At 39.3% G+C, this 13,590-nt stretch overlaps 1 protein-coding gene across 1 annotated transcript in view; it reads right to left on the minus strand.

Annotated features, from left to right (window-relative positions):
* cdc14ab (cell division cycle 14Ab) overlaps window positions 1–13,590 on the minus strand; it is a 137,220-nt gene that overhangs the window by 66,453 nt on the left and 57,177 nt on the right. The window contains exon 7 of the mRNA XM_072274105.1: window positions 1,283–1,345. Within this exon, the coding sequence (XP_072130206.1) occupies window positions 1,283–1,345 (63 nt within the window). The remainder of the gene's footprint in view (window positions 1–1,282; window positions 1,346–13,590) is intronic.

Raw genomic sequence — 13,590 nt, forward strand, 5'->3', positions numbered from 1 at the left:
TGCATTTGTTACATTGATAGCTAGGAGGGCCATTTTGTTGAAGTGGAAGGATATATCACCTCCCACTTTGTCACAATGGTTCTCTCGAGTGATGCTATGTCTTAGTTTGGAGAAAATTAGAAGTTGAACCTTTGAACCTTTATTTGATTTTGAGAAAAGATGGGGCTCATTTGCTCATTATTATCATTTGAGCTAATTGATTTTTTCCACGATCTAATTATAAATTTTTTGGCATATTTTCTTTTCTCGCTGGCGGTTTGATGTTTAGAAGCTTTTTGTATGACGCATGGCTCCGGGATTGTACATCTAATGGGTTCTTGTTTTTTCCTCACTTTTCTGCTTAGTAGGTTTTTTTTGTTATCACAAATTTTTTTTTTCAATCTTTAAGATAATGCCTTTTTTGAGATATTGTAAGTGTTGTTACTTCAATGTACTCGTGTTATTTCTTTTGTATAATATAACAATAAAAAGATTTGAAAAGAAAGAAAGAAAAAGGCCAAGGCAATATTATTTTCATCTTTCATATGAGAACAGCCCAATCAGTAGAAGGTATGCACAAAGATAAAATGTTGTCCATCACATGTATACATAGGCCAAAGTATAAATGGCAACATTCCGGAAATACAAGGAAATGGCTTGGGTGTAAGAGGTTGCGAAAGATGCTAAAATTGCATGTCTTTCTTACTGGAGCGCTGGCTTTCACTTATTCTGTAGACAGTGATAAGATACACAAGATGTCTGTTATTAATCAGTGCCCCAACATTCAGGAGGGAAGGAGGAAAGACAGTGGGTTGCTATAACATTAAAAACAGATTACCAGCCAATTACGGACTTCCGTTTGTAGAATCTCAAATACAGATTGCCATACCTCAGTAACAGCGTTTGTATCCTTGTTTGCAATATGTTCTTCAGAAAACTACATCCATCTCTAATTTTCTAACCTATGTATTTATTTATAGAGATACAGCGCAGAATAGGCCCTTTGAGCCACGCTGCCCAGCAATCCTCTGATTTAATCCTTGCCTTAATTACAGGACAATTTACAATAATCAATTAACCTAGCAACTGTTGCGTCTTTGGACTGTGGGAGAAAACCTGGAGAAAACCCACACAGTCACAGGGATTGCATACAAACTCCTTATAGGCAGCAGTGGGAATTGGAACCAGGTTGCCTGTGCTATAAAGTATTGAGTAAACCACTGCACTACTATGCACTTACTTGATATTAATTCAATAAACAAAAGATTTTCTACAGAATACGAAAGGGAGGGTTACAACTTGCCTCATAGTGCTCATACTCATCCACATCAAATTTTTCAAAATTAAGAAAGCCATGTCGCAAGGCCTGAAAAAAAACAGAATTGAAAGTATTATTTGTACTTCTTAACTAAAATAGGCACACTACTTAAAAAGCAGTGTGACAAATATCTTAAGCCCAATGCATTAAAGTATATAGCCTACCTGAAATTCTTTTGCTCCTTTAATATGCATTATTATTCACAATTGGGAATAATTTTCCAAATGCAGCATGAAAACTGTATCACAGAATTTTAAACAAGTATATTGTCCTATTGTTCTGCCATTACATGGAACCCATTTGCTCCAAATGATAGCTTCTTTGAATCTTACAGTGGACAAATCATCCCATCTGTGACCAGAGCACATAATCTAGATTGACATTTTAATATAATATGTAGGGTGTCCTGCATTAACAGAGCGTTCATGGGATTTTAAACTAAAGTTTTAACTTCTTCAGTGAATGCAAAACATCCATTGGTACTTTTTGAAAAGCAATCAAAATTAAAATGTATCATTTAATTACTTTAATTGCTATTTGCACATGCACTTTGGAAGTATTTTTCTGGCTTTCACAGCCAGTGATTGTGAAACAAGATTTTTTTTGTTGAGATAGTGCTTTTAACTTCTCAACAAATAGGCTAAGCTTTCAATTTCTTGTGGGTTTCCCAATAATTTGAAGAGAGTCACCATCAAGAAGCAAACCTCCACAAAACATACCTTATGTGGACAGCCACAATAAAACATCAGTTGAGACTATTTGAATCACCTTCCTACAAAAAAAATACTTCCAGTCATTTAACACTTTTCACAGCTCTTAAGAACCCAAGCATGTAACAATTCATTCTAAACTGCAAATAACAAATCACAAGCTTGTTTAAGAGCAAATATCCATTTTGGTGAAACGCACACTAATGCTAGAGGAACTCAGCACGTCAGGCAGCATCTATGGCGGGGAACAAAAAGTTGACGCTTCAGGCTGAGGTCCTTCTTTAGGATTGGTGAGTCCTGATAAAAGGACTCACCCCAAAAGGTCAACTGTTTATTCTCCTCCATAGATGTTGTCAGTGCTGCTGAATTCCTCCAGCATTTTGTGTGTGTGTGTGTTACTCTGGATTTCCAGCATTTGCAAAATCTCGTGTTTATTCTTTTTAGTGTTGTTGATTAGGAGACAAATATTAGCTAGGATTTCAAAACATCCTAGATTTAAAATGTTTGCTGGGTGCAGTTATACCAATACACTCTTAAATGCACATAACTTACAGGAGACTCAGCATGGCTGCTTCAAGGTTAGATCACATTGTGCCCTCATATGTTGTAAAGACTGCATCATTATTTTGCCAGTAAATATTGCCATACCTTTTCAATGGTCCCAAGTATAAAAAAGCAAAGTTTTGTATTTTAAAAGTGAGTGAACTCCAATTAGACTGCTGTCTTGTAGAACGTCTTTCACCGAGATGCAACACAGAGCGTCATAGGAAGTCATTCCTGCCAGTGGCCATCAAACTTTACAACTCCTCCCTTGGAGGGTCAGACACCCTGAGCCAATAGGCTGGTCCTGGACTTATTTCCTGGCATAATTTACATATAACTATTTAACTATTTATGGTTTAATTACTATTTATTATTTATGGTGCAACTGTAACGAAAACCAATTTCCCCCAGGATCAATAAAGTATGACTATGACTATTAAATCACTGACCAATGTGAAAAGGCACTAGATGACATGTCTCCAGAAGGACTTAAGACAGACTGGAAGAATGGACAAAGAATTGGTAGATGGAAGACAATATAGTGTAGGGATGTGTATGGTCATGCACTTTGGTAGAAGGAATAAAGGCATGGATTATTTTCTAAATGGGGAGAAAATTTAAAAATCAGAGGTGCAAAGGTTAGCTTGCAGGTTAACTTGGTGGCAAGGAAGGCAAATGTTAATAATAATTTTGAGAAGACAAGAAATCAGAAGGAAGGATGAAATGCTTAAGGTTTATGAGGCATTGGTCAACTACATTTAGAGTACTATGAGCAGTCTGGGCCCCTTATCTAAGAAAAGATGTATTAGTGTTGGAGAGGGTCCAGAGGAAGTTCACAAAAATATTCTCAGGAATGAAAGGGTTAACATACGAGGAGTGTTTGGTGGTTCTGGGCCTGTACTGGTTGAAGTTTAGAAGAATGGGTGGGGAGGGGGAAATCTTATTGAAACCATGAAATATTGAAAGGTCTAGATAGACTGGATATAGAGAGGATATTTCCTATAGCTGGGGAATCTAGGACCAGTGGGCGCAGCCTCAGAAAAGAGGGCCAGCCATAAAGAACAGAGGTAAGGAAAATTTTCTTTAGCCAGATTGTGGTGAACCTGTGGAATTTACTGCCACAGACAGCTATGCCAACAAAAGTCATTTATTATATTTAATACGGAGATGATTGGTTCTTGATTAATCAAGGTGTCAAAGTTACAGAGAGAAGGCAGGAGAATGGGGTTGAGAAGGATATATAGAAAAAAAAAATCAGCCTTGATAGAATGGCAGAGCAGACTCGATGAGCCAAATGACCTAATTCTGATCCTATGTCTATGGCCTTATGGTCTATTTCTTGGCCCTAATCACCTCATTTTCACACTGGATGTCCAGTATCTGTACACTCTATTAAGAAGCCCTTAAAGCTCTCCACTTCTTTCTTGGCAACAGACTCAACCAGTTCTCTCCACCACCACCCTCCCATGTCTGGTGGAACTGGTCTTCAAACTCAACAATTTCTTTAGGCCCCTCCCACTTTTTTCCAAACTCATGGTGTAGCCATGGGCACCAACTATTGTCTTTTCTTTGGCTATGTGGAACAGTCCATGTTCAAAGCCTTCCCTGATAATTGTTCCTCACCTCCAATCAGAGTCCCAAACAGTCCTTCCAGGAGAGGCAACACTTCACCTGTGAATCTGCTGGGGTCATCTACGGCATTTGGTCCTCCTAAACAGCCTCCTCTCCATTGGTCAGACTTAATGTAAACTGGGGGACAGGTTTGTTGAGCAAATTTGCTCCATCCACCAAAAAGCAGGATTTCCTGATAGCCAACCATTTAAATACCAATCCCCATTCCTAATCTACAAACCCCATTTCCAGAAAAGTTCGGATATTTTCCAAAATGCAATAAAAACAAAAATCTGTGATATGTTAATTCACGTGAACCTTTATTTAACTGACAAAAGTACAAAGAAAAGATTTTCAATAGTTTTACTGACCAACTTAATTATATTTTGTAAACATACACAAATTTAGAATTTGATCGCTGCAACACACTCAACAAAAGTTGGGACAGAGCCATTGTGTTACATCACCTTTCCTTTTAATAACACTTTTTAATCGTTTTGGAACTGAGGATACTAATTGTAGTAGATTTGCAATTGGAAATTTTGTCCATTCTTGCTTGATGTAAGACTTCAGCTGCTCAACAGTCCGTGGTCTCCGTTGTCTGATTCTCCTATTCATGATGCGCCATACATTTTCAATAGAAGATAGATCTGGACTGGCAGCAGGCCAGTCAAGCACACGCACTCTGTGTCTACAAAACCACGCTGTTGTAGCCCGTGCAGAATGTGGTCTGGCATTGTCCTGCTGAAGTAAGCATGGATGTCCCGGGAAGAGACGTCGCCTTGATGGCAACATATGTCTCTCTAAAATCCTAATATACACCTCATAGTCAATGGTACCTTCACATACATGCAACTCACGCATGCTGTGAGCACTGATGCACCCCCATACCATCACAGTTGCTGGCTTTTGCACCTTTCGCTGATAACAATCTGGATGGTCGTTTTCATCTTTGGCACGGAAAACTCGATGCCTGTTTTCTCTGAAAACTAGCTGAAATATGTACTCATCTGACCACAGCACACGGTTCCACAGTCTTTTGGTCCATCTGAGATGAGCTCGGGCCCAAAGAACTCGCTGGCGTTTCTGCATAGAGTTGATTAATGGCTTCCTCCTTGTGTAATACAGTTTCAAGATGCATTTCTAGATGCAGCGACGGACTGTGTTAGGTGACAATGGCTTTCCGAAGTACTCCCGAGCCCAGGTGGCTATAATTGTCACAGTAGCATGACCATTTCTTAGGCAGTGCCACCTGAGGGTTCGAAGATCACGCGTATTCAACAGTGGTTTCCGACCTTGTCCTTTACATATTGAGACGTCTCTGAATTCTCTGAATCTTTTCACAATATTATGTACTGTAGATGTTGAAAGACCTAAATTCTCTGCAATCTTGCATTGAGAAATGTTCCTTTTGAACTGACTAACAATTCTGTCACGAATTTTGGCACAAAGGGGTGAGCCACGACCCATCCTTGCTTGCAAAGAATGAGCCTTTGATGGACACTACTTTTATACCCAGTCATGATACCTCACCTGCTACCAATTAGCCTGCTTAATGTGGAGTCTTCCAAACTGGTGTTACTTGAATATTCTGTGCACTTTTCAATCATTTTAACTCTGTCACAACTTTTGCTGAGTGTGTTGCAGCCATCAAATTCTAAATTTGTGTATATTTACAAAATACAATTAAGTTGGTCAGTAAAACTATTGAAAATCTTTTCTTTCTACTTTTGTCAGTTAAATAAAGGTTCACGTGAATTAACATATCACAGATTTTTGTTTTTATTGCATTTTGGAAAATATCCCAACTTTTCTGGAAATGGGGTTTGTACATGACTGTTTATGGCCTCCTCTACTACCACAATGAGGCCACTCAGTCTGCAGCTGCAACACCTCTCATTCTATCTGGTGGCATGAGCACTGATCTCTCCAATTTCCTTTAAATTTTCCCCCTCCACACTCTTTTCAATTACCCATTCTGGCCCACCCTCAAATCTTTTCTTCTCCTTCCTGCCTTATCACCTGCCACTGGTGCCCCTCCTCCTTCCTTTCTCCCATGATCCACTCTCTTCTTGTATCAGATTTTGTCTTTTCCAGCCCTTTACTTTTTCCACCCATCATCATCTAGCTTCTTACTTCATCCCCCTCGCCCACCCACCTGGCTTTAGCCATCACCATATAGCTTGCATTCCATCCCCTACCCCTTCTTATTCTAGCTTCTTCCCCCTTCCTTTCCAGTCCTGATGAAGGGTCCTGGCCCAAAATGTCAATTGTGTATTCACTTCCATTGATGTTGCCTGACCTGCTGAGTTCCTTCAGCATTTTATATATGTTGCTCTGGATTTTCAGCACCTGCAGAATCTCTTGTGTTTATGATTATTCACAAAAGTGCAGAACTACATGCACATTTTCACTGATATTTCTCTTTTATTTCAAACAATAATTCATATAGTCATAAAGTAATGCAAGAGAGAAATGGGCTTTCAGCTCATACACCTCTGCTGACCATTCTGCCTATCCACACTAAAACCCATTTTTCTAGACTAGGTCCATATCCTTCAAAGCCTTGTCTCCTTGTCAGATTGCATCTAACTCCATCACCTCCTCTGGCAAAGAGTTCCTGATATCAGCCACTCCCTCTGCAAAATCCTTGCCTTCAAATTCCCTTTAAAATACTTTTCCCTCATTAAACTTGTGCCCTCTTATTTTTGATACCTCTCCAAATGGAAAAATATTTTGTCTAGCTACTCCATCTAAGCCTCTTATAATTTTATATCTATCAGGCCACCCTTCAGCTTCTTTTGTTCAAGGGGAAAAACAAGCCTTGCCCATTTTATGAAATAGTCCTATTTCAGGGGAATGGGGTTGAGAAGGATAATAAATCAGCCATGATGGAGAGGCCGAATGGTCTAATTCTGCTCCTATGTCTATGCACATCAAAAACAACTAAGTTCCTCCAGAGTTTAATCATCACCAACTTAGGATAAAGGCAGTCAAAATACAAAAAACAGCCAATCACTGATTAAAATTTTTCATGCCAAACTAACAGGCATTCAGAGTCGGTGACAAAACACTGCATTTTCTCAACATAACAACATAACCAAACATTAGCTAAACTCTTTAATAACTCATTGATGCACTTTTAAGTGTGGGAATTTTCTGATAGCGATGAATCAAACAAATGAAGTTAGCAGTTCCAACTAAATTGCTACCAAAATAAAAATGCAAAATACTCAGTGAGATGGGTTTAATATGCCAAAAAATTTCGTAAAATGCTTTATAGAATTTGCAAAAACATATGTATTCTCAAGTCCTTTCAACAAAAATGCAATTTTCATCCTATACAGGTTTCCCCTGCCATCTGAAGGTAGGGCGTTCCTATGAAACGGTTCGTAAGCCGGAATGTTTTAAAGCAAAGAAGCAATTACCATTTATTTATATGGGAAAATTCTGTGAGCATTCGCAGACCCAAAAATAACCTACCAAATCATGCCAAATAACACATAAAACCTAAAATAACAGTAACATATAGTAAAAGCAGGAATGATATGATGAATACACAGCCTATATAAAGTAGAAATACTTTTCCACAATCATTGCCGGCACTGTTCTCCGTAGCGAAAATCTCACGCAAGCGCTCTTGGCAGAAACACTCTCTCCAGTAACCTTTAAGCTATGAAGCTGCCAAATCATACCAAATAACACATAAAAATACACAGCCTTTATAAAGTAGAAATAATGTATGTACAGTGTAGTATCACTTACGGGAATCGGGAAGACAGCTTGCCGAGCACACTGATGATGGTGTGTTAGACTGAGTCATTGGAGTTTGGGTGGTGCAGTTGCCTCTGATCTGGGCCGACAATTACGTGCCGGGTGGCACCTAATTAATTAGCTTGTTTATTTCGGCTTTTTTCTTAAAGACGTGCTAGGTGCCTCCCAGCTACCGCTGCATTCTCCGCGAATCAGTATCTGTCCGCGGCCCGGGGGTTGGGGTGGTGGGACACGGGGGTGTCATCTCATCGTCGTCTGTTTCCATTAGGGCAGGCAGGTCATCTTCTCCTATGTCTGCCTATCTCGATGTCGAAGGTCGAGGTTCGTCGTCTGCTGTGGCTGATATGGAAGGCTTGCTTGACTGCTGAGCCTCGTGCATTTTTCTATCATACAGTTCTTTGTAAGGACTCAAACAATCTTGCAAATATGCCCTAAACCGACGTACCCTTTCAAAATTAAAGTCGTACTTTATAATTGCAGCGAAAATCTCACGTAGTTGCTTCACGTTCAGTTCCTGGACGACTTCACTTTCGCTACTGAATTCGGTTTCGATAGTTATCCTTTCCTCTTCCAATTGCATCAGCTCTTCATCTATCAGTTCTTGGTCATGGGATGCCAAAACCTCTTCAACATCATCTTTGTCAACTTCCACAAGCCAAACTCACTTTGTCCTTAGTTCGTTCACCACGATCGAAACGCTTAACTATGCCTAGTTTTACTCTAAGTGTAACACCCTTACAAGCTCTTTTAGGCTTTTCCGATACCTTAGAACTCATCTTGCAAACGGCTGCTCACAGGCACGTGTTCAAGCAATGCCAGAGAGAATGCCGTTCCAAATCCGGGCGAGAGCGGCTGCCCAGGGCGCGAGCTGCCTTTTTTTAAATCGCATGCTGCTTTTCCCGGCGCGCTGCCTTTCTTCGTAACAGTGAAAACACCTTCTGTTAGCAAAAACAGGGAACTAATGTAGGTCTTTCATAACAGTGAGGTTTCGTAAAGCGAATGTTCGAAAAGCGGGGGACACCTGTACTTAGGGTAGAATTTGGAGTACTGCATCTGGTTTTATTTCTGTCACAAAGTTTAAAATATCATGGCTCTGAAACAGCACTAGAATTATGCAGTCTCATGATATTTAGAAAAATAGGAATTTTCTCCAGATGTAAATGGTAGATTCCAAAATTATACGACAGATATTCTTGGGATGGAGCATGGGAACAGATGCTGTATATGGAGAAGGGTGTTGTTGTTGAGTGGCTCACCAAGCTGGCTTGTTAGCTTACAGACGTTTTGTTACCCAGCTAGGCAACATCGTCAGTGCAACTTTGAATGAAATGTTGGGTGTGTGTGGAGGGGGGGAGGGGGGTGGATATGTGCCATTTCTTTTTTTTTTAATTAACTTTTTTTTTATTAGTTTCTACAATGCAGCAACAACAAAAAAAACAGTAAAAAATGGAGGTTTATACAGTGCAAAACATATCAAATATATAGTTCATAACAGTTAAGGAAAAGTACCCATAGTAGAATCATATAGTTAGTTACCATCCCACCTTCCCACTACCCAACTCCAAGCCAACCTTACGACATACAGAAAAGTTGATCAGACTTTTATCACCACAGAGCTGTATTTATAAAAAGAAGGTATATTGCCTACTACCTGAGCTACAATATGTTTACACATCAAAAAAAAAATGCAAGTCTTAACCAAAAGAAGCTGGAAGTAAGGGATTTAAATGCAAAAGAAAAAAAGGAGGGATAAACCCTTAATCTAAACAGGAATTACGAAAATATTCAAGAAACGGTCCCCATACCTTTTGGAACTTTATGTCCGAATTAAGAAGTGAATAATGAATCTTTTCAAGGTCTAAGCAGGACATAATGTCTGAGCCATTGAGCATGAGTGGGTGGGGCAACATCTCTCCACTTAAGAAGGACTGCACATCTGGCCAAAAGAGAGGCAAAAGACAATGTACGACGTTTAGTCGGACTCAGATGCGTGTCAACTTCTCCTGAGGTGCCAAAAAGAGCAATTAGAGGGTTAGGTTCCAAACAGCAATTAAGTATATAGAATAAAGTTAAAAAGACATCTCTCCAGAATTTCTCCAAGCTAGGACAAGCCCAGTACATATGAATAAGGGAAGCCTTGCCCCCTTTACACTTGTCGCAACAGGGACTAATATTAGGATAGAACCGCGATAATTTAGTTTTAGACATATGAGCCCTGTGTACAACTTTGAACTGTAAAAGGCAGTGGTGAGCACATAAAGAAGTTGAATTAACTGACTTGAGGGGCCAGCTGGTGGCGCAATGACATCAGCGCCGGACTCTGGAACGGAGATTCCAGGGTTCAAACCTAGTTGGGTCCACTCCCAAGTATGCTTTCCATCCGTGCCGAGTTGAGTGTCGAGATCGCAACTCAACCTCATAAAATAAAGGGAAAAACACTGCAAAATGTCTGTGTGAAGAGTGGCGGCCACACAGTCTCTCCCTCTCTCGATCCCCACCTTGTAAAGGCATGAAAAAGACATTGTCCCGCCAACATCGCACACACATGGACACACCTACGCATGCCCACACTCAAAAAAAAATTAACTGACTTGAGAATTGAATCCCAAACCTCATCAGTCAGAGGAAAATTTAAATCATGCTCCCAGGCAGTTTTAATTTTGTCAAAGGGGGCTTGCCTCAAAATCGCTAACATATCGAATAGTGGATATTAAACCTTTACCCAATGGATTCATACGAAGGAACAAGACCACAACATTTTTATCAGGTACTTCAGGAAAGTTTGGTATTAAAGGGTTGATAAAATGTCTAATTTGGAGATAGCTGAAGAAATGAGTGTTGGGTAGATTGAACTTTACAGACAGCTGTTCAAAAGTTGCAAAGCGATTGTCTATGAAAAGATCTTCAAAGCATCTAATGCCCTTTCTGTGCCAGTCTTGAAATGTGAAATCCTGAATAGAAGACTAAAAAAGATGATTATGTAGAATAGGACTAGAGAGAGCGAAACCATGAAGACCATTATATTTTCTGAACTGAGCCCATATTCTCAGAGTGTGTCTGATGACAGGATTAACAATTGATTTAGGCAGATGGCAAGGAAGTGCGGATCCAAGAAGTGCGGGAATGGAGAGATTCTTATCACAATTCAACTCCACTGCCACCTATATTGGGCAGTTAGACTGATTATAAAAGTAAGACCAAAAGATAAAACAACATATGTTGGCTGCAGAGTAATATAAATGAAAATTGGGCAAGGTCATATCACCTACCCTTTTAAGTTTTTTTTTTGGTGTGTGCCCGTGCATCCGTGATGATGTCTTTTTCATAGCTTTTTACAAGGCGCGGGGGGGGGAGGGGGGGATATCCTCACACAGACATTTTCGCAGTACTTTCCCTTTATTTTACGAGGTCGAGTTGCGATCTCAACACTCAACCTGGCACGGATGGAAAGCGTACTTGGGAGCAGACCCGACTGGCTCTGAACCCAGGAACCTCCGCTCTCGGGTCCAGCGCCGATGTCATTGCACCACTAGCCGGCCCCCGTTTTAGGTTTTTGAAGGTGAGCTTTATTTAGTCTGGGACGTTTGCCCTTCCATAGATAGGACGAAATAATAGAATCTAACAAGTCAAAAGAAGCTTTAGAAATAAAAATTGATAAAGATTGAAATAAGTATAAAAATTTAGGAAGGATATACATTTTAACAACATTAATTTGACCTATCAGAGGCATAGACAGGGGTGGCCACTGTACTACACACTGTTTTGTATGGTTTAAAAGATTACTGAAATTTTCTCCAAAAAGACACTTACAATTCCTTGTTACTGTAATGCCAAGGTAAGTGATTATTTACTACCTTAAAAGGGAGGTTATGAAATTCTAATATTTGTGCTTCTCTATTTATTGGAAAGAGTTCGCTCTTATGTAAATTAAGTTTGTCTCCAGAGAGCTGGCTAAATTTCTTAAGAAGTGAAAACATTGGGGATAAGGAAGTAGTCGGATTTGATATAAAAAGTAAAAGATCATCAGCGTAAAGAGAGACCTTGTGCTCAAGAACCCCCCCCCCCGCCTCCAAATCCCCGTCAATTCAGCACAGCTACGAAACGCAATCGCCAATGGCTCTATGGCCAGATCAAGAAGTAAGGGACTTAAAGGGCACCCTTGCCAGGTGCCACGTTTAAAGTTGAAAGGCTGGGATTGCTGAGAGTTGGTCAAGACAGAAGCAGTGGGGTGTGAATATAACAACTTAATCCACATAATAAAACTTTGTCCAAAATCAAATTTTTCTAAAACTGCAAAAAGATAATACCACTCCACACGATCAAATGCTTTCTCCACGTCTACAGAAATGACACATTCCGGAATCCCAGCTGAAGGTGAGTATAAGATATTAAACAGACACCGTATATTAAAAAAGGGAGACGATTTTTAATAAAACCAGTTTGGCCTTCAGAAATAATTAAGGGTAGAATGTTCTCCAATCTGCGGGCCAAAACTTTAGCCAAAATTTTAACATCAACATTTAGCAATGAAATCGGCCTATACGAAGAACACTCTGATGAATCTTTGCCTTTTTTTCTCTAAAAGAATGATACATGCCTCATTAAATGATGCTGGCAACTTAACTTGTTTAAACGAGTCGGATAAAACTAAAATTAGTTGAGGCGAAAGCACTGAGGAAAATGATTTATAAAATTCTGCAGAGAACTCATCAGGTCCAGGAGATTTACCAGACTGCAATACAGAAATAGCTGAGGATATTTCCTCTAATGATAATGGCTCATTCAGTTTTGCTTTGAGATCAGGAGAAAGCGTAGGAATATTTAAACTATTTAAAAAATGCTCGACAGAAATATTATCATTTAAAGATTCAGAAGTATAGAGTCAAGAGTAGTAATTCTTGAATGAGTCATTAATTTCAGAATGATTCAAGGTAATATTCCCATTTTCCATTTGAATTTTTGTAATATGTTGTTTAGCTTTAGAGCGTCTTAGTCAGTTAACTAAAAATTTACTGGATTTATCACCATGGATATAAAACCGGCTCTTACTTTCCAAAAGTTGGCATTCAATTGGGTGAGTGGAAAAACTTAGTTTGAAGTTCCACTCGTTTCTTATACAACTCTGGATTTTTGGTCTGGGCATATAGTTGGTCTGTTGCTTTAATTTGATTGACCAGATCTAATCGCTCTTTATGGGTCTTTCTTTTCGAATTCACAGTATATGAAATTATTTGACCCCTCAGACATGCCTTCATAGCGTCCCAAACAACCTGACTTGAGGTTTCAGATGACGTGTTAGTATTTAAAAAATAAAAGTTATCTGATCCTCCATAAATTTTACAAAGTCATTATCCGACAACAGGGTCAGATTAAAATGCCAATGCTTATTCATTTGAGGGAAATCAGGAAGAATTATAGACAGGGTGACTGGGGCGTGATCTGAAGTCAATATACTCTGATAGTCACAAGAGTGAACAGATGGAATCAGCTGATTATCAATTAAAAAATAATCAATTCTAGTAAAAGTGTAATGGACATGTGAAAAAAAAAAGAGTAATCCCTCTCATTTGGACGGAGAAAACGCGATTAATTGGAGACACCATAATTGGAAAGGAAAGACTGAATTGATAAAGCAGATTTACATGGTAGTCTAGG

Source organism: Mobula birostris, chromosome 12 (assembly GCF_030028105.1).
Source record: "Mobula birostris isolate sMobBir1 chromosome 12, sMobBir1.hap1, whole genome shotgun sequence".
In the NCBI taxonomy this organism is placed as follows: domain Eukaryota; kingdom Metazoa; phylum Chordata; class Chondrichthyes; order Myliobatiformes; family Myliobatidae; genus Mobula; species Mobula birostris.